The sequence below is a fragment of the Equus asinus genome, chromosome 14 (genome assembly GCF_041296235.1).
Source record: "Equus asinus isolate D_3611 breed Donkey chromosome 14, EquAss-T2T_v2, whole genome shotgun sequence".
NCBI lineage: Eukaryota > Metazoa > Chordata > Mammalia > Perissodactyla > Equidae > Equus > Equus asinus.
In genome coordinates, this window is record NC_091803.1 from 45,924,393 (window position 1) to 45,945,113 (window position 20,721).

General features: G+C 62.4%; 2 protein-coding genes across 4 annotated transcripts in view; one reads left to right on the top strand and one right to left on the bottom strand.

Annotated features, from left to right (window-relative positions):
* Positions 1-20,721, top strand: part of CORO7 (coronin 7) — a 59,301-nt gene that overhangs the window by 32,455 nt on the left and 6,125 nt on the right. For all 3 annotated transcript variants that reach the window (XR_011494356.1, XM_044746839.2, XM_044746843.2), the window contains 6 exons: positions 18,487-18,541; positions 19,117-19,174; positions 19,252-19,397; positions 19,476-19,568; positions 19,733-19,864; positions 20,397-20,523. Coding sequence is in view for 2 of the 3 variants with exons in the window: in XM_044746839.2 (XP_044602774.2) it covers positions 18,487-18,541; positions 19,117-19,174; positions 19,252-19,397; positions 19,476-19,568; positions 19,733-19,864; positions 20,397-20,523 (611 nt within the window). In the remaining variant the exon portion in view is untranslated. The remainder of the gene's footprint in view (positions 1-18,486; positions 18,542-19,116; positions 19,175-19,251; positions 19,398-19,475; positions 19,569-19,732; positions 19,865-20,396; positions 20,524-20,721) is intronic.
* On the bottom strand, positions 1,990-13,365 carry VASN (vasorin). The gene is made up of 2 exons (XM_014833094.3): positions 13,210-13,365; positions 1,990-4,655 (listed from the first exon to the last, which is right to left on the bottom strand). Exon 2 carries the CDS (start codon positions 4,643-4,645, stop codon positions 2,621-2,623), a length of 2,025 nt encoding a protein of 674 aa, XP_014688580.2. The 5' UTR covers positions 4,646-4,655; positions 13,210-13,365; the 3' UTR covers positions 1,990-2,620.

Consider the following 20,721-nt stretch of genomic DNA (forward strand, 5'->3'; position numbering starts at 1 on the left):
AGGCTCAGCCATCAGCCAAAGGCACTGGCCCCACACTCCAGCATATTCCCTGGAGATTGGTAACCTCCCTCCCCCTCGTAGCCTCTGCTGCACACAATGGCCCCACCCCTCTCCTAGATGCCCAAGCCCTATCCCATGACTTGGCAACCCCATCCTGGACCAGGGAGTTGGGACCCTGTCCCTGCCTGCCTTGAGCAGGCCGCTGTCTCACCTCTCCCAGCCTGCCATTCTCTTCTGTAGAAAGGTGGTTGGGCATGAAGCAGGAGATTTGTAGCCCACATGGCACAGGGCCTGCGGCAGCGAGGACCCAACAGTTGGGGGCTGGCATTTCTCCACGTCCCCCTGGTCCGGGCCCGGAGCCATTGGGATTGTCTTGGGCAGGGGCTGCATCTTGGCTTGGTCCCCCACCCAGCCCCTGGCCCTCTTCATTCCTTGGCCCCTGATCTGAGGCACACCTCAAATACCTTTTCTGGGAGGGCTGGCTAGCCCCCTTTCTTTGGGTCTTGCCACCCCACCCCATCCCCTGCCGTCCTACTAGGCCAGGTTTGGCTTTGCAGTGAAAACATTTATTCAGCAGCCGCCGTGTTTGGCAGTGGCCAAAGGCCCACAATGGCCCCTTTGATGGGGCAGCGAGGGGGAGGGCAGGCCTCGCCATAGCTGCTCCCCTAATGGGACCCAGGCCCACAGGAAATCCACCTGGGCTGCTGCCGCCGCCACTGCCTCAGGAAGAAGGGGCCCCACCCAGGCCCACTGCCACCACCCTCTGCCCACAGTGACCCACCGCCCGCCTCCTCCCTTCTCGTGCCAGAACCCTCAGCAGCCGCTAATTGAATCCAGAGCCTCGCGTGGCCAGGCCTGACTCGGCGCTGACATCAATGCCCCAGGCCTCAGGGCCTGCTCCCCAGGCCTGGCTGGGCTGCGTCCTTGCTGCCAGGGTGAGGCTGGGGGCCAAGGGTCATGACCCGTGGAGGCATATGGGTATGGGGCCTCGGGGAGGCTCACTCCAGCCTTTGCAGGGCTTCTTTGAGGCACCAGGGCCCACCTCCCCTCCCACCCCGAGGGTCCTAGGAAGAGGTGGTGTGTTTCTGTCACTGTCCTCAAGCTCCCAGCACCCCGATCCAGGCCAGAGCTGCACTTGGCATCCCTGGCCCTGCCTCCACCTCGGCCTGTGGCCTTCCTGGAGGACACTCCCACTTCTGGGGTTTCTGGAAAGACCAGGCACATCCCAAGTGCAGAGAGTAAAGGGGCATCACAAGGCCCCTGGCCTTCGCAAGCTTGACCCTGACCTTTGGTCCTGTCCCCAGGCCACCTAACAGCCCTGGCTCGGCCCCTCCCTCCCTACCTACAGAGGCTTCCCACCGTTCAGGATCTGTGTGCCCCTCCACCAAGGCCCCTTCTCTGCAGCTGGAGCAGGAGGCCAGGAGCAAGGTTCCCAGCATGAGCCCATGTGGAGGGGCAACGGGACTACAGGAAGGGCTTCGCTGGTCACGCGGGGTCCATGCACAAGGGTCTGGCAGGACACAGCTGAAGTACCCCTCCACAGAGGAAGGCGGGCAGTGAACTGTCTGTCAGACCCATCCCTGAGGAGGGACCCTCTGGGACCCTCTTGGCCTGTGTCTGCCGTGAGCCTCCTAGCCTCTCGCAGGAACACTGAGCTCCAGCTGGCAGAAGATGGCCTGGGTAGGGTAAGGCTGCCCCAGGTTGGAAGTGGCCCTGCTTCCGCCTGGGAGACTGGCCTGGGCACCTCAGTGGAGGCTGGGCGGACACAGCCCAGGACTGGACACCTGAGAGGGCTGCCATTCTTGGCATGGCCCACAGCAGCAGCACGCCCAAGCCCAGGGGATGCTGACCAGGGCCTCGTGCCCGCTGGGAAGAGGGGTCCCGACCCCTAACTTCCCCACAGAGAGGGCTGTCCTCTTATGCCCAGCCTGTACCCCCATCCTCCCTCCACCCAGCTCAGGTACCCTTGCGCCATGCCAGAACACACTCTTTTTATTTTATCTTTTATTTTTCTTACAAAAAGCCTTCATATCATCATTTGTCTTACAAAAACCAAAGTCCTTGTCTCTGAGTTTGAAAAACATTTTCCCAGAATAAATGGGAAAGATTTCTTATAAATATATTTTAACAAAAGCAAAACTTGTTCCTGAAGCATCTTTCTTTCCAGTTTCTTTTGTTCCTTTGCTCCCTGGGGCTGAGGCTGGGGTCACACGCCCCATTCCCAAACCCACTCTCCCTCTGCTTGCTTTCTGGCGGCTTCCTTCACTGGCCCCCAGAGTCTCTTTGGGGTGGGGGGCCTGTGTTACCAGCACACAGCAGGCCGGCCCCGCCCAGCCCTGCCCCAGGGCTTGCACATTGCAGAGGACGGGGCAGAAGTCGTCCTCATAGGCACTCAGGCTCAGGAGGACCTTAGAGGTCATCACCTGGGTCCCAGCATCTTACAGATGAGGAGACCGAGGTCCAGAGAGGGGCAGGGACTTGCTGCGCTCAAACAGCCCCCACTCCCACAACGTGTCTTTGTCTTAGGCGTCTGAGAACTTCCTTGCTCTGGCAGCTGGAGGGTGCTGGCTGGTCCCAGTGGGGCTGAGAGCCCGGCCCAGGTGGTCCATTACTCCTGGACTTAGATGTAGGGCTTAGCAGGTAGGGGTCCCTGAGGGCCAGGCCCTGGGTAGCCCATGAGCGGTACCTCGCACTCAGGCCCACTGGGCAGGGCCTCCCCACCACCCTCAGTCACCTTGGGGCCTGGCTCCAAGGGGGCCTTCACCCCCTCCAGCTCCAAGGGCCCAGCTCCTGGCCCCACCTGCCCTTTGCCCTGAGCTGCAGCTGCTGCAGCCCGACCCCGGCGCACACAGTAGGCTGCCCCCACGGCAGCCAGCGCAGCCAGGAGCACGGCCGCCAGGGCAGGGGCGATGAGGAGTGGCAAGTTGCCCTCACGGGCCTGGGTGACCGGGGCATGGCTAGAGCGGACAGCAGCGGGCGTGCGGGCCTCCCCACAGGCTTCCTCGCCTTCGGGTACCCGCCCAGCCCCCAGGGGCCTGACACAGATGGAGTAAGTGGCATTGGGCCGCAGCTGGGTTACTGTGTACTCAGCAAGGGAGGCGGGCAGCCGCAGCGTCACCGGCCGCTTGTCGGGGCCCGACAGATTGCGGTAGGTGAGGCGCAGGCTCCTGAGCTGCACGGCGCTGCCCTGCAGGTAGCGCTGCAGGCCCACCCGCAGGGACGTGGGGCTCGCAGGCTCGATGCCCAGGGGCAGGGGCCGGGGCGGCCTCAGCGTGGCTGGGGCGGGGCTGGGCCTTGGGCCCTGCTGCACCTGGCTCTCACAGTACAAGCCTGTGAAGCCCTCGGGGCACAGGCACTTCAGGTGGCCCCGCGCCTCCAGGTGGCAGGTGCCCCCGTTGAGGCAGATGGATGTTGGGCAGTCCTGGGGCTGGGGGACAGGCCCCACAGTGGGTGGGGCGGCGGGGGGCAGGCTAGGTGCTTCCGTGGCAGGCTCTGTGGGGCTCAGCCAAGTGGGAGCCAGGCTGGAAGGTGAGAGGGTGGGCTCCCAGGCTGCGGGCCTCGTGGTGGGCACCGTGGCTGTGGTAGTGGTGGCCGGGCAGCCAAAGTCAGCGTAGTCGAGTTCCAGGAGCAGCCGGCCGGCATTCTTGGGCGGGAAGTGGCAGCGTGTCTCCTCGGAGCTGATCAGTGCCACGCGGCTCTCCCGAACCCAAGGGCCGAACCAGCTCAGGGGACACACGCAGTTGAAGGGGTTGCGGGCGGCCGCCAGGAGCCGCAGGCGGGGGAAGAGGCCTGAGAGCTCATGCGGCAGGGCCTGCAGGCTCAGGTTGCTCAGGTCCAGCTCTTGCAGGGCTGCCAGCCCAGCCAGGTCCTCAGGCCGCAGCTGGGCAATGCGGGTATTGCCAGCCAGCCGCAGGCGCGTCAGGCCCCGGAGGCCCCAGATGGCGGGCGGCACGTGCTCCAGCTGGTTGTCAGACACATCCAGGTCATGGAGGTTGCGCAGGCGGCCAAAGAGCCCCTCGTCCAGGTGCCGCAGCCCCAGGCCAGCGAGCCGAAGTGCCTCCACGTTGGCGGTGTCCAGGGCGCCAGGCTCCAGGGCAGGGAGGCTGTTGTGGCTGAGGTCGAGCAGCAGCAGGCGCGGCAGGTGCAGTGGAGGCAGTGCCCGCAGCTCATTGTCCTGCAGCTTGAGCTCCAGGAGGCGGTCGAGTGCATCGAAGGCGCCAGGCTGGATGTGGCGGATACGGTTCTTGCCCAGGTAGAGGCGCTCGAGGCGCTGCAGGCCACGGAAGGTCTCGTTGGTGATCTCTCGCAGCCTGTTGGCAGTCAGGTCCAGGTTGCTGAGGTTGGTGAGCGGTTGGAAGACCCCGCTGGGCAGGCTGGCGATCTGGTTCTGTGACAGGTCCAGGAGCTGCAGGCCCGGCAGGCCAGCAAAGCTGCCTACGTCGAGTGTGGTGATGCCGTTCTCGAAGACGTACAGGCCCGTTGTGTCGGGCGGCACGTCACGGGGCACCGTGGTCCCCCGGCGGGCAGTGCAGAAGACTGTCTGTGGCTGGTTGCACTGGCAGCCAGATGGGCAGCTCTGCACCCCAGGCCCCGGGGCCAGCAGCAGCAGGAGCAGCAGCAGGGGTGGGGGGATCCTGGAGCGCATCTTCTGGTTCCTGTGAGCAGGGAAGAGACACAGGAGACCATGATTCAGGGGCCCAGGGGACAGCCACGCCAAGAAGGACTGAGAAGGGAATTCCCATCCCCTTTCACCACTCCCTGCCCCCAAATCCAACAGCGCACAGTAGTTATGAGTCAGGTCCCCAGTGCCCAGGCCCGGTTCCTGTCCCAGCCCCGTCACTCCCTCGCTATGTGACTTTGAGCAGTCACATGACCTCATTATGATATTAGTTGCTACTTCCTGCACTGTCACTAGGGTTCATTGGGCTGATGCATGCCGAGGGGGGCCAGGCCCCCAAACATTCAGTGACCACAAATAACCCTCTTCTCCTTAACCCCAGCCTTCCTGCCTCTCTGTGGCTTAGAGAGAACACATGGTCAAAAAGCATCAGGCTCTGTGCCTTCCCCCCAAGCTCCCCCAAATCTCTGCTGAGGTGGACAGGGAAGGGGGGACAACAGGGGGGTTCTGGAGCGGCAGCCCCTCTCTGCAGTGTCTGGGAGAGACGGGGCGGGCAGTGGGCCGAGCGCGTAAGCAGAGAAGCTGGCTGCCCTGGGCTGCTGGCCCCTGCCGCCACGCTTCATGTCCTCCAAGTGGGGAGAGACCGCAGCGGGAAGACTTCACATGGAAACTATGGGATCGGTGTTTTTCCACTTGTGAAGTCAGACCTGCCCAAGACGGGAGCTGTGGGCCCGCCAGGATGTGGCCAGTGGGAAAGTTCTTGGGGAGGGGGCAGAGGGGGGCTGGAGCCATTGGCAGGTGTCCCCCTGGAGGGGGATAGGGAGGAAGGGACCCTGGTCTTTAGATCAGATCCCGCATCTCTGAGGTGTGATGAGAGGACCAGAGGTGAGGGGGTGCTGGCCTCCCTGGGCTGACCCGGGGCTCAGTTAAGGGACACTGGTTGCATGGTGACCTCAGAGGCAGTGCCAGGCCTGGAAACGCTCCACAGACTGGCTCATCTCCCATTTCTGGGGTCCACTCTGGGCTGAGCGCTGAGAGGAGCAGCAGCCCTCCCCGTGCCCCAGCACCCTTGAGCATTTACAGTCACCTCGTCTAGTCCCCCCGCCCCCCACCAGCAGCCATTCCAGGTGGAAATCATTCTCATCACTCCCAGATGACAGAAGCAAGGGGGGCTCCTGGAGGCACTGTGAAGTGCTGCCGTCACACTGCCGGGAAATCTGAGCCAGAGCCCAGGTCCTTAACCACGTCCAGGTGCGGCTGGGCCTGAGCCTGTGATGGTCCTCCCCTTATGATATGGGGCCCCGTCCCACCCAGTGTCGGGGTAGCTCCCCTAGCCACTCTAGGCCCCAGCTCATAGCTGGACCTGCCCGAGACAGGATAGGGCTATAGCATGGTCCCCTCCTTGCTCAGGTTCCTGAGGGGAGCCCTGGGACCACCCCCAGCAGCAGTCCCTACACTCTGGGCCCCAGTCCCTGAGAGGCCAGCACCCCTCCCCTCCAGGTGCCTCCTGCTCATACAAGGGCCTTTTGTGCTGGAGCTTGGCCTCCCCTTCCCCCACACTGGCCAGCCGGCTGTCCAGCCACAGCAGGTAACATGGCCCCCCATCCAGCCTGCCTCTGCCCCACTGCCATCCATTGTGCTGCCCCTCCCCCAGGGACCTGGGCTCTGGACCTGTGAGGTGGAGGAGGGGCAGTTGGTCCTAGGACGGATTAGACAAGTCACTAGGGAGGTCACTGTAGTCTTGGGCCAGTTCTAGGTAAAGGCCTAACACCCAGGTTGGGCCTGCCTGGGCCCTACCCCCCCCACAGGGTCCCCTTTGCCAGGGAAGTAAGGTCATCAGCCTCTGCCCCTCACTGGTTCACTCTAACAGCTGCCCTTCAGAGGTCAGCTGGGGGCCTCCCCTGTTCTCTAGGGTCTCAGCTGTACCATCTCCTCCCTGAGGGGAGGCCTTGTCTGTCTTTGCTCCCATGTGTCCAGAGCTGCTTGGCTCATCTATGCTGAGTGGACGGGCGGGGTGGGGGGGCGGGGGCGGGGGCAGGGCCTTGCACTGAGCCGCAGATGAAGCTCAGACCGGAACCTGGGAGGCCTCATGTGCCCTGGCCCTGCCGTTGCCGTCCTGAGTGGGGCTCCATGTGCTGCACCGGCCGCTTGCCCTGTGTGGACCCACTCCGCCCTCACTGACTCAGAGGCAGCGAGTGCAGCCTGGCCTCCAGATGTGGGCTGTGAGCGCCCCCCCTGCCCCCATGTCCATGTGGGGGGTGAGCCGCCTCCCCCTGAATCAGCCTTCCCGGCGGGGCAGGCAGGGTCAGGAAGGGAGCAGCCAGGCTCTGGGGTGGGAGGGGACCCTACACGTGGCCAGCCTGGCCACCCCTGTGGCCTGAGCCCCCTTGGGCCTCGTATAAGGTCGTAGTTAAGAGCTCACACTCCGTTTAGGCAGCCCTGGGCCAGGGGCGTCCAAGCTGTGAGGCCACAGACAGTGGCTTTCTCTCAGCGCCTTGGTTTCTCCTTCTGTCCACCTGGGCGTTTCAGAGTCGACACCTCCCAGGACTGGGAGCACTTAGCACTGAGCAGCCAGGTGTGGCCCTGGGGGACCTAGGGTGCATGCTGGGAGGTGTTCCCCATTCTGCCTTGAGGAGGGGAGCCAGCATGGGCTCTGGGCTCCTCTCCATAGTCTGCTGGCCCTTTAATCAGTAAAGTCATCACAGGGGAGGGAGGCACGGACGCCACAGGTCTGTCTGGGCCAGAGAGTGGCAATCTGGCTGAGACTATGGGGAACGGGGCCTGGCATCTGGGGCTAGGGAGACCCCAGCAGATGGCAGCTAACCTGCTTCCCAGCCCTGAGGATGCAAGGGTGAGCACCTTTGCCTGAACCCCACTCCAGCTGCCCAGCGAGGAGTTGGCACTGGGGCTTTGGGAAACGGCAAGCCTGTGGCTGGTGGCTCCAGGGCCTCCGCCACAGGGCTCCTGGCACCAAGAGCAGATCAGACAGCCCCCAGAGGGGACCCAGAGGGCAAAGACCAACCATGGAGGGGCGGGGCAGCAGGAGACAGAGGCCTGAGTTCGGATACAAGTTCTGCCCCTAAACAGCCTCCCAGGTCCCTTCTCAACTGTGGGCCTCAGTTTCTCACCAGCCCTGCCTCACTCTGTGGAGTTGTTCTGAGCACCTAGGGTTGTAGCTTTGTGTTGTTCTGTTTGTTTTCAAATGGGGAAGTTCTTCTAACAAGTTCTGGGAGCCATCCGCCTGTCTGGGTGCATGCTGGTGTGTGTGTGTGCATTGGGGGTGGGGGTGTCTCTTACGGTCATGGCTGCCCTGCCCAGTGCAATTTCAGCAGCTCTGAAGGACCAGGGGCCTGGGCTTTGATATCTGATCCTCTGACCCCGAGGCAGGGAGGTGGGACCTTTCCCTTTGCAAAGGGTGTAGGGAGAGTTCTGGAGAGAGCCCTGGGATTTGGGGGCGGGGGGGCAGGAGGGCAGAGGGTCCAGGGCCTCCCTCCTCCATCTGGACTCTATGTACCCTCGTCTTGGCCTGGCTCCTCCACGGTGTGGTAGAAAGAGGCAGGAGGCAGAGGCCTGGGCTCTGCTGCTGGTGTTGCCACCCTCCTGGGGACAGTTGGGATAGGGCTTTAGGGTCCCACTGCCTGCACTCACAGCCTGGCTGCATGACAGCCTGGCCACAACCCTTCACCTCAGTTCCCACCTGTGAAGTGGGGCGGCTAGCTGTAGTGCTTGCTTCTTAGGGCTGTTTAGTTTGTACTTGGAGCACTTTCTAAGTGGTCAGGAAACATTAGTTACTAAGAGTGTTATCCATAAAACCTGAGCCCTGCCTTCTACGCACACGGGGTGAGGATGCAGTGATGTGAGAGGTGCATTACCCTGCTTTCAGCACAGACAGGAGGCCCCCTGGGCCCAGGGTGAGGCCTCCATGCAGAGGCTGCCCTCCACCCTCCAGCGTGGGACACTGGGAGGAGCTGGAGAGAGCAGCCTGATGAGGGGGTGTCTTCAATTCTGGAAGGGGGTGGGGGGAGTGAGCTGTCCTTTGGCCAGTCCCCTTCAGCATATGACCATGGGGGGGGAAGCAGAGGGTGGGGCTCTGTGAGTAAGGACATCGTCATCTCAGCTCTCAGAGGCAACCAGAGCGCCCCCACCCAGCCCCAAGTATGGGACACACCTGGAGGCACCCACTCACACACAGGCCCTGGGTCAGGCAGGGGCTGGCGAGTGGGTGGAACCCAGGCATTTGGGTGACCACATCACACCTCAGGTTGGAGCACCTCACTGCTCCTGGGGAAAACCACATGCCTGGCCAGCGGGGGAGAGATTCAGACAGACGAGACTCAGAGGCCAGCACACCCCTTTCCTGTGCCCTACAACGTGGAGTGGATGCAGGGGCTGGGTGTTGCGGGTCCGACCCCGCAGCTCCAGGCCTCTGGCTCCCATCACCGGCCCGCCCGGGCTAAGCACTGCCGGCCAGGCCTGGCAGCAGCCCAGCCCAGGAGTCTGCCAACCCCCCAGGCAGGCGGGACTGTACTGGCGGCCAGGACGGCTGGCTCCGGTTTCGCTGACGTGTCTGAGGAGGCTCAGGGCCCTGGCTGGGTCCTCCCGTCTCCCCATCCCTGGGACACAGTAGCCCGTGGCCCAGTAGGGCAGAGAGGTCAGGATCTCCGTACCGGGCCCTCACCAAGGGGGCTGGGCCTGCTCAGGTTCCTCAGAGACGGCTCTCTCTCTGGGTGGGGGTCGTGGCCCTGCCCTGTGATTAAGCTGGGGATTCCCACCAGTCTCAGCATCTCTGCCCTTCTAACTCCATCTACCATCCCCGGCCAGCTCAGCTCATGGTACAGAAAAGGCCCCGACACTTCACTTCATGACTTTGTCCAGTTCCTTTCCCTTTCTGGGCCTCCATCTCCCACCTATAAACCCAGGGGCTTCTCAACCCCAGCTGGACATCAGAATCACCTAGGAAGCTTTGGAAAGTTCCTGATACCCGAGCCCCACCCCCTGACCAATTAAATAAGAATTTCTGGGGTGGGACCCAGGCAGAGTTGTGTTTTGGAGAAGCTCCTTGGGTGAGTCTCCTGTACAGCCAGGGCTCAGACCCTGGGGTGGAGGGTTGCAAAGGGGGACAGTCAGGATGTCAGCCCATCTTCCTGTCAGGGGAGGGGGGGGGTCTGGATCCCTGAGCAGGTGTGGCTGGCTGGCAGTAACTAGGAGAAGAGCAGGAGCTGGGCCCTCCCCCACCGCCCCTCCTCCACAGAGGAGCTGCCTGGCCCCAGGTGCGTGCCTTCAGTGGCACCGTGGGTGACTTGGCAGCTGCCAGACCTGTCAGCCCAGGGCAGGAAGACCAGTGACTAAGGCCAGTCTCTGGCTCAAATGGGCCCTCAGGGCAGTGGGACATGCCATCTCAAGTCAGGAGAGGTGCCACTCTGTTTGCAGAGGACACCTGCTGCCCTGGGAGCTATGTGGTGGCTGTGGCCCAACTAGAAATGGGCCAGTCTGGATGCCACCGCTGGCACATGCCAGTGTAATACCACCGGGGCTGGGCTCCGACATGGGGCTTCCTCACTGCCCTGTCCCCACCCAGGGCCAAGCAGCCATCAAGTAAGGCCCTAACCCTGCAATTAACCCTGGATTTGCCAGAGGAAGACCTTAGCCACTAAGGGAGGCCACCAGCCCCAAGCCAGTTGGGCCCAGGCTGTCTGGGGCCTAGACAGGGTCTGAGCAGGAAGTGGCCTTCAGGGGGTCTTGCTCTTCTCACTCTCCCCATGCCCAGGGTTCTGGGTCACCCTGTGGCAGAAGTAGCCCTTCCAGGGGTCTGTGAGGTGATCAGTGGGCAGGTGGGACTGACCAGGGGAGCTACAACCCTGCCGCCCCCACAGGCCTCTCACTTCTCACTGCTGCCCACCCAGGTCCGGGGCCTAGGCCAGTAGGGACCCCAGTGACCCCCTAGACGCAGCCCCTTCTCAATGCAAGCCAGCTCTCTTCTCCTTCCTTAATTAAATCTCTCAGGCAGCCTCGGAGGAATGTCAGAGCCTTATTGCATTCCCCGGGAGGAGACTGGTGGGGGGGCTGTCCCCAGCCCTGGAGAAGAACTGGCCCCTCGCCTGTCCCCACCCCCTAAACCCGAAGTGGCCCAAGGGAGCCTGCTCCAGCCTCCTCATACCCAGGGAGGCTGGAATGAGGAAAAGCGGGGGAGGCTCGTGGGCCTGGCTGGCCAGGCAGCCCAGCCAGCTGAGGGAAAGCAATCCGGCTGACTCTGGAATGTGGAAACCGATAAAAGGAAGAAGGCTGAGCCCCCACCCGCCCTGGTGCACTGGGACTCCTGCAGCACCCCTGCCGGCCCCCAAACACAGCCCTGCTGCAGTCACGCGCACGCAGACACACGCCCACGCCAGACACACGCCCACTGGGCCGTGCTTTCCTGCTCTCTCTCTCTCTCACACACACACACACACACACACACGCTCCCCCTTCTCCAAATTCCACAGCAGTGAGGGGAGCTGGTTTTCTTGGCAGTGCAGAGCCTTGGGCTCCCCAGCCCAGGAAGGGGACTCTAAGGAGAGCTGAGGGGGGCTCCGGGAAGGGTCACTTACCCAGTTAGGTGGCCTTGCTGCCCTTCCCATGAGCTCAGGGCCTGCCAGCGGTCAGAGCTGCTTCTTTGGGTAGATGCTCACCTAGACTTCTCTCTGGTCACTGAGGGGAACTGGCTGGCTGGCCTGCCGAGGTGGGAGCTGTCTCCGGGGCCCAGCGGGGACCCTACTTTTCTGTTCCCAGAAACTGCTCAGCCCAGATGAGGTCCACTTACAAGCCCCCATGAGGACTCAACTCTCTTTACCTAGGACTTGTCCCAGCTCCCCCAGGGCTGTGATGGGGATGTCAGGAATGGGAGCCAGGAGCTGTGGACCCATCCCCTGCCTGGGGCATCTCCCTGGCCCTGGGGCTGCCTGCCAGAGGGGGCTTCCTAGGGAGAGCCCAGGTCTGGGCAATATCTGAGAGGCTTTTCATGGTGAACCTCCTCCCCAACTTCCAGAGTCTGGAGAGAGTGGTGCCATCCCAGCAAACGCCCTGGGACACCAGCCTCATCTGACCCTCCAGACCCACAAGTCCCAGGGTAGCTGTTTTAGTCTGCAGCCACAAGAGGCTGGGGGAGGTAGGGACAGGCAGTGCCCAGGGCCCCCAGCCTGGCACGCATGTATTCATCCTCCCTCCCTGGGCCCGGGAAAGGCCAGATAATGGTCTGGAGGGGATCCAGCTGGGCTGCTCATTACCAGAGCCCTCTTCCTGCTTCTGACACTCTGTTTACAGAAGCTCCGGGGGCTGATTCCCCTGGGAGAAGACAGCAAACTCAGGGGACTGCTGTCCCATCCCCCCACCCACCTCCCTTAGCCCTGTTGGGCCTTGCCAACAGCTGGGGCCATACTGGACTTCACTGCCTGCTGGGCCAACTTGAATGGACCTCACTCGCAGGGCACCCGCCCAGCCACCTCTCTATGCCCCCAGCACCCAGGGACCAGCCTAGTGGGAAGGGTCCTTTGATATTTAGTCCAGTCTCCCAGCCCCAAAAGTTCTTGGCCTGGGGAGGGAGGCTGTGGTCCTGGTGCCTCTCTCCAGAGCCTCACTTGCCCTTGGTGCAAAAGGCAAGAAGGGGGACACCAGGACCCTCAGGGCCTCTTCCTCCTTCCCACCTTGCAGACTCCACCCCTAGGCCCCAGCAAGAGAGGCGGTCAGCAACCCTGGTGTGGTAATTGTTAACGAATGGGGGCGAGGCAGAAGGGTTGGCACCAATCGGCTGGCCTGCCAGTGACCACAGGGGACCTCGGCAGCCCTCAGGCCCAAGCGCTGCCAGCCCAGGGACACAAAGGACTAGGCTGGCTCCAGGCCATTGAGTTCATAGCCCAAGCAAAGCCCCTTCCCTGGCTGAGGGAGAGATGGGGCGCCCTAATACCTGGAGCACAAAGGGCCCCAGCCAGCCAAGGTCGGTCCCCTGCCACCATCTCTAGGGGGATGGGGCATCAGATACCTGCCACCCACCGCCCCCCACCTTTCCCCAGGGCTGCATGCATGTGACCCCTGGCTCTGCCCTGGGTGACAAGGGCCCTTAGGACCCCAGGCAGCCCATCTGCACACAGGCACCAGGGGCTCCAGGCCCAGAACCAGACTATCCTACTCCAGGAGGTAAAAGTAACCTGAGACTATGGCTTGGCCATCCCCTGAAAGGGGTTTGATTCATAAAACTGGTCATGCCAGAGGGCCTAGCCGTGGGAGGAGGAAGCGAAGGAGGGGGGTGTTTATTTTGTCTGCTCGAAGCCCCGCCGGCCGGTGAGCCGTGTACGCGCGCGCGCGCACCCCGGCCTGGGGCTCTCGGCGTCCCAGGATTGCCGGAGGAGGGGGCGAGCCAGGCGCGGGCAGGGGGCACGAGGGACCCGCCCGCCGGGAGCCGGGATCGGCCCAGGTGATCGCGCGGGGCTGGGGGCCGCACGCCCGCCCTAAGTGCGTGTGCGCGGCTGGGGGTCCGCGCGCGATCGGCGCGTGTACACCACCCACCCGGTGGCGGCCCCCGCCCCCGTCCGCAGCCCCCCAGCCCGGGAGACACTCACCGGGAGGCGGCGGCGGCGGCGGGAGCCGGGCGGGGCGGGCCGCGGCCTCAGTCCTTCCCGGCCGGCCGGGCCGGAGGGGGATCCTGGGGTCCCGAGGCAGCGCGTCCGCGTCTCCCCGCCCCGGGCTCGGGCTGCGGAGTCGGCTCGCAGGAGGCGGATCGCGCCTTAAGAGCTGGGGGCGGGGCCGCCGGGGGAGGGGGCGGGGCGGCTCCCCATTGGCTGGGGCGGGGGCCGACGGAGCCCCGCCCACCCTCTCAGCTGAAGGGTCGTTTGGGCAGGCAGCCTGGTCCTCACCCCACCACCTCGGAAAGGTGAGACCTTGCCGGCCCGCCAGGAGTCAGGCGTCCAGCGCTCCAGTCTGGTCTGCCAGTAGTTAGCCATGTAACCCTGGGCAGATCAGTGTTTTGCGCGTGGAAAGCAAGGGAATATTGAGACCAAGAGTCCCAAATCCGGATGCTTATGACACGCCAGGCAGGTGACAAACTGGAGGAGCGACCACCAGAGCCTGTGGAGACCTGGAGAAGTCGGGGGTGAGCGGGTGGGGGAAGTGGGAGCTGGTGTAAGGGTTGAGCCCTCGTGACCTGCCGCAGCCTGCCAGAGCTTTGGATTTTTCAAGAGAAACTGGAAATCTGGATTGTAGAGGTGAAATCTCTGAATGTGTTATTGTTGGTAGCTAATCCCAGTTTCAGAAACTCGTGGGCAGGCCGCACAGAGCCCTTCTGAGAGCCTCCTAGCCTTCTAATGCCGAGCCTGGGTGCTGGGGTCCTTTCAGCCAGGACGGCTTTCGGGGCCATGAGCATCCCTGGACTGCCTTCCAGATGAAGGGACTGAAACACAGGAGTGGGGCAGCTACTTGTCTATCAGAATTCGGCACTGTATGATAAAAGGAATGATATAGAGGATAAAGTGAACATTTAGTTGGTATTGTAATTGAACATAACTAAAAACAGTTTGGGGAAGTGACAGTGTACCCAAGGCCCCACACTTACAGCAGCTTCAAGCCCAGAATGTGCTAGGGAGGCTGGGATGAGGTGAGAGGTTGGGCTTCACTGTCAGTGGGTGGGACCTGGGTGCAGCTGACAGTGGCTCTTGATGGGGCGGGGGGACGGGAGCCAGGAGCTGAACTAGTCTAGAAAAATCCCCTGCCTTGGAGGATTCCAGGAAAATGCTCTGCCCTCCTCCCCCTCCGTGTTTGTGGCCAGAGTCATACCTCAGAGCCTTTGGGGACTCAGCTTAGCTCCCAACTTCCAGAGGGCCCCAGGACACCCCTCCCCCCCCCAGTCTGGCCTGCTGCCAGGCCCTTTGGCTAGGCCAGCTCAAGTCTCCGGGGGCCCCCCAAGGCTTGTCCCGGGAGGCTGAGCCACACCAGCAGGGGGGTTCGAGTGGTCTTTGGAGGACCTGATCACCTCCAGAAGGCAGGGTGGTGTCCGTGTCTGGTTGCTAGTGGGCTAAGCAGGGTCCAACTGGGACAGCCACCTAGACTTCCCCTCTCAGCTCCTAGCCTCCTCAGGCCTTCTCCGCAGAGGACCCCTTTTCAGGATGGGCAGCAGTCTACACTCCATACTTGGCATGTGTGGATGTGGGGCATGGCTTGTGAACCTCTGCTCCCGGGCCAGAGCTGGCCCTTGGTTGTGTTTCATTTGGCCTATATGGGACTTTTTAAAACTTTGAAGCCATTGCCAACATTAAAAAATCTGGTGGTTTCGCATTAAAACGGGACTTCCCAGCTTGCTTTGAACAGGAACTTTCGGCTGGGGCTGAGTGGCAGCTGCCCCCTCTGACCAATGCCTGAGCTCACAGGCGCCCCAGTCCCCACCACTCTTAGTGGTCTCATACCAGGCTGCTTCACTCACTCAGTGTCTTGCCCGGCCCGGGAAGCATTTGAGTTTACAGTCGGTGCTGTGTGGTTCTGGTCAGGCTGTCCCTATGCCTTTACTTGGGCCCTGTGTCTCCTAAGGCCCTCAGGAAGGTCCACAGATGCCCCTCAGGGGTGCCCTGAGGACCTCTGGCCTGACTTTCACCAAGGAACGGGTCACCTCTGTGGTCAGTTCCACCCGATGGGGAGATCCCATCTACCTAAAAGGTCCACCGCCAACCCCGATCCTGAGCCTGGACTCACACAGGCCATGCTCCCATCCCCCCAGAGGCTCAAGGGCAGCTTCCAGGAGCAGTTTGTCCAGTTTGTCCATCTTTTCCTCATATGGCTTCAGGACACCTTCCCCCTTAGAACCTGGTTACATGCAGCCTCTGTGATGGGAGGGAGCTAAGGAATGTGGGGTAGGGCTTGGTCCAAGGGGTCCCCACTGCCCAGCCTGGGTGACAAGGACAGATCCAAGGAACCTGGACTGCTTTCAAGGGGTGGCAATGCCAGGATGTCTAGGTTGGCAGGTCTGGCGGGGAGAACCAGAGGAAGACTCTTGAAGCTGCTTCTCCTGGCAGGCACAGCTGGTACTTCTACTGTGATGACTACAGGAGTATTGGGGTTGTCAGGGGGCTGACCCTCCCCAACATGACCCACTTGGTACCACCATTATCCTGTGTCTTCTGGGACCTGGGCTTGAGGGTAGGGGGCAGATCTGGGCTCTAGACCTTCTAGATTTGGGGTCTAGAGCAGACCCCCACACCTGGACCTGTGTCAGAGCCCTTCCCAGTGGCAGGCTCAGATGCCACCCCCCCCGGCCCCCCCAGCCATGGCAGCGAGAGAGATGCCTGTGCCAGCGCTCACCACCTCTGGCCCTCTGCCAGGCTGGGGCTTGGTTCTGCGTCCCAGGCCCAGACCCGGCCTGGCTCTCTTTACGAGGCCTGGGGTCAGCCCTATGCCTGCTGTTAGTCAACCCTTGGGGCTGGGTGCCATGACCCCATTTCCTGGCCCGTGCTGCGGCAGGCAGGATGCTCCCGCCTGGCAGAGCTGCCCAGATGGCTCTGCCCAAGGCGAGGAAGACCGGCCTGACCTGTTGGAGGAGCCAGCCCTACCCTCTGTGACTTCCTGCCCCTGTGCCCCCTGCGCCTGAGTCAGTGGGCTGGCCAGCTGGGCTGATGGGGGGGCGGTGCAGGAAGGTCAGGTCGAGCCTCTTCAGGAGCTTGGTTTCGAGCACGGGTGACATCAGTGTCATAGCAGAACCCGCAGGCCCATTCACCAGTGCTCACCAAGGCAGTGGCTGGGCCACAGGAGTCACCCCAGGTCACTCGCTCTCAGACTCTGCCCTGAGCCCCACGTCACCTCATGTTTCCACTCCTCCTTCCTGTCTCCACATAGAGATCTCTGCTCAGCACACATCTGATCCTGTGCCTCTTCAGTTAAGACGTCCATCCGCTTTTCATTGCTGTCTGACAGAGGGAGGCAGAACTCCCCTCCTGAAGCACCAGGCCCCGTTCTGTCTGGCCTCTGCCCACCCCATCCCGAGCCTCGCCCTTACCCTCCCTGCCCACCTACCACGCTACCATTCTTCTCCCTGTTCCTCAGATACGCCCTGCATGCACCTGCCACAGGTCCTTTTCACGTGCTGCTTTTTCCGTCTGGAACTCTCTTCCCTTGATGTAGTTGATTCCTCCTTAATCTTTGGGTCTTGCAGAACACCCCCTCCCCTGTGGCCAGCCAAAGTCAGGCCCTTCTGCCCCTTGCTGTGTGTCCTTAGAGAACTTTTCCCTCATGTGTTTATCTGTGGGACTATATCTCTCTCTCTCACAGCAGGCCGTGAGCTCCTTGAGGACAGAGGTGGGGTCTGTTCTACTCACTCCTGGTCACATCTGCAGGCCGAGCTGAGGGCCAGGCACAGTCCAGCTTGCCAAAGGAATGAATGATTGTGAATGAATGAGTGAGTGAAAGCCCTGTTAGAGCTGTGGAAGGGACTTGTATCCACCCCCAATGGAGCCAGCATCAGTGTAGGGGGCACCCCAGGTCACACACCCACTTTGTCCCCCCAACTGCACACTCCCCTGCAGCAGGCAGTGGTCAGACCAGGTCAAGAAGTGCAGTTCTGAGCCCGGGTCACCATGCCGGCCTGAGGTAATTAGAGGCTGTGTTACTCACAGGTGACCAGCCCAGGGCACTCCAAGAAGCTTTGGAGACACCCAGGGCCCCACCCAGCTTCCCAGCCCATTCTGTGTCTCCCCACAGGGGTTGGCGGGTGGGGGGGGGCATAGCAGTGGACCTTAGGCAGCTGGCCGGGAGGGGATGGACGGGCAGGGGAGGAGGAAGGGGGATGGGCCCTTTGTTGCCTGGGTGAGGGATAGAGGCAGCTGCCACAGCTGGGCGACCTCTGACCACTGGAACCACAGTGAGGATGGGGTTCTGTGTGGAGCAAGTGTCAGTGTCAGGGTGGGGGTCCAGGCCCACGGGTCCCCAGGGATGTGAGACCAAGACCAGGAGAAAGAATCAGAAACAGATGAGGCACCTGTCCAAGTTCTTCTGGTCCCCCGCCCCCCAGAGCCTGAGCCAGGAAGAAGCACTCACAGGACTAGGGGCTGCAGAGGGGCCCTGCAGGGCCCTGGGAGGGGAGTCATAAATCCCTGGGCAGTGACAGGCTGTTGGCAGAGACGAGATGGGCAAAGGGTGGCAGGGGCTCTGGGGCCTTCGAGCCTGCCCTCTACATTCGAAGCCACTGTCCCTCCCCAGGCCCCCTGTCTCCGAAACGGGATCGAGAATGGGGAGGGGAGGGAAGTACAGTGGCAAAGGAGCCGCTGCTCCTGGCCCCTGGCTCAGGTTTGGGCACAGGGGCTCAAGGTTTGCGCAGAGCAGGGTTACAAGTCTCTAAGATGTCATCAACGCCCCAGGAGCGTGGGGTGACTGAGTAGGTGGCCCTCAAACCTTAGTGCAGACCTGGTGCGCCTGGACTGACGGCCCTGGGTGCTAGTGAAGGGAACCCCCAGTTCTGGCACCTCCCTCGCCTTCCCTGGCCTGATGTCTAGGCTGGCCAAGGTGGGACCTGGGGCAGAACGTGTGGGTCTTCCTGGAGCAGCAGAGGTCGGGGCTAAAGTGAAGAAAGAGAGGATGGCTCCCTATGCCCACGGCATGAATCCTGAGTGAAGAAGGTGGGCAGATGGAGGACCCAGGAAGAAAGGCTGGGACGTGGTGATGTGCTCAGCATATTGGTAGCACAGGGAGAGGAGGCAGAGGTGCCCCAGGGACCAGGCTGAACGCAGCTGGAGGGCCTGCATTGCTCCTGGCCACTGTGTTGCTTGGCCTGAGCCCCTCTCTGGGGTCAGAAGGTTCATGGTCCTGCTGCCCTTGCCCACAGTGGCTGACCACATCCTGCCAACTACCTCTTTCTCTCCCAGGTCTCTGATGCCCCTGCTGGACCCAGACTCCGGGCTCCTGGTCCTGGCAGGAAAGGTGAGAGAGAAGCTGGAGCCTCCACCCATGCCCACCCACGTCGGCCACTGGTGCTGGTGCCCTCACTTGCCAGGCCTGGCCCCGACCTTTGACCTAACCAGCTAGCTGTGTGAGTGGGGAGTGCAGGATGCCCTCTGCCCCCAGAAAGGAGGAACCAGAAGGGCACTGCCTAGGCTCCACCGCCACCCAGCCGAGCAGCCTCCTCAGGGGCTCTGCGCGTCCAGGCCCCTGCGTCTTCATCCGTTCAGTCGGGTGACTGTAACCCCCCTAGATGTCAGCTTCATGAGGACAAGGCAGAGAATAGAGTAGTGTTAGCATGCAGCAGGCACTCTGTAAATACTGAATATATATCTCTGGTGCTCAGTCTATGCACGGTGATGACGAACAGGTCGAGTAAAGTCTACTGAGGGCTCAGCTCGGTGCCCAGCACACATCAGGGCCCCATAGACATCTGCCATGGTTCTGTGGCTCAGGTCCTGGGAGAGGAACAGAGGGGGGCTGGTGCTCAAGCCGGGGCGTGCCCCAGGCCACCAGGGTGCAGTCAGTGAGCAGCACTCAGGTTGGGCTCGTTTCAGGGTGAGAGTCAGCTGTCCTGCTACGAGGTGGCCCCACAGCAGCCAGCACTGAGCCCTGGTAAGCCCTGCCCTCCTCCACCTCCCCTTTCCCCTCCCCTGCCCACCCTGACCATCCTCCCATGGTGTCCCCAACAGTGACCCAGTGCCTCCTGGAGAGTGCGCTGAGGGGGGCGGCACTCGTGCCCCGGCGGGTGCTGGCCGTCATGGGCTGCGAGGTGCTCCGTGTCCTGCAGCTGAGTGACACGGCCATCATGCCCATCAGCTATCACGTGCCCCGCAAGGTGAGGGGGTCTTGGGTGAGGGGCTGGGAGGGCCTGAGGAACCTGGGCCTCACCAGCCATGTGCTTGTCTGCCACCAGACTGTAGAGTTCCATCAGGACCTGTTCCCAGACACTGCAGGCTGTGTGCCTGCCTCCGACCCCCACGCCTGGTGGGCTGGGAGCAACCAGCAGGTAGGACCAAGGCCTGGCGGGCCACTCCTGGCCTCCACCAGCCTCTGGAAGCCCACTGGCAGCAGCCCCATTCACTGGCCCACAGTCCGGCCGTGCGCTCTCTCAGCTGTCCTGTGCCCCCCATCCCTATCCCTCCTGCCTCACCTGCTGGCCTCTCCCCACAGGTGCAGAGGGTCAGCCTCCACCCAGCCCGCCGGCCCCGCTCCAGCTTCACTTCCCGCCTGGTGCACCCTGCCGAGCCCCCCGCTGATGTGGCCAGGCCTGCGGAGACGCCTGTGGGCGACGTGGACCCCAGTGTGAGTGCCAAGGCTGCCTGCCCAGCCTCCTCCTCACGACACCACCAGGGGGCCCTGAGTCAAAGCTGGCAAGTGTGTCCGCCTGCCCCGATGGTCTTTTTAACCTTTTCTGGCTGTTGAGCATAACACAGAAACGAGGCCCACAGAGCATAAATAAAGAATCTCACAGTGTTCTCTAAACTGAGCAAACACTTAGAAAGTGAGAGATTTTTCACATAAAAATGAAGATTTCTGGCTTCTCTTGAAATACTGGCAGATCTTAAACACGCTGGGCCCGCCCTCCCACAAAGCTGGGAGCCAGCAGCTGCCACCTGCTGTCCCCATGGCCTAAAGCTCAGCTCACCATTGTGTTACCCCCAGCCCCTGTCAGTGTCTGCGATTGTGTCCCCACCCCATGCCCCACAGTGGGACTTCATGCCCAGCCCACTGTCCCACACGGGAGGAGGGGCCAGAGTGATGACCTGGGCGTCCCCTTTCTCTTCGGCCAACACACCCAGGGGCCTGCTGGCTGACCCCCGTGCTTCTCCCCCAGGAGGGCTTCTCCTCCCCTCCCAGCTCGCTGACCTCGCCCTCCACGCCCTCCAGCCTGGGGCCCTCGCTCTCCAGCACCAGCGGCATCGGCACCAGCCCTAGCCAGAGGTCACTGCAGAGCCTGCTGGGTAAGTGCGTCAGAGTGGGAGCCCTGTCTACCCCCACCCTAGCCATCCTCCTCTTTACCCCAGTCCTGCCTCCCCCCACGGCCCTGCCTGCCCCCACGGCCCTGCCTCCCACAGCCCTGCCTCCCACAGCCCTGCCTGCTCCTATAGCCCTGCCTCCCCTAGCCTTACTTCCCCCCATGGCCCTGCCTCCCACAGCCC

Coding starts and splice junctions, on each gene's coding strand:
- VASN (XM_014833094.3), bottom strand. CDS start 4,645: ATGCGCTCCAGGATCCCCCCACCCCTGCTGCTGCTCCTGCTGCTGCTG.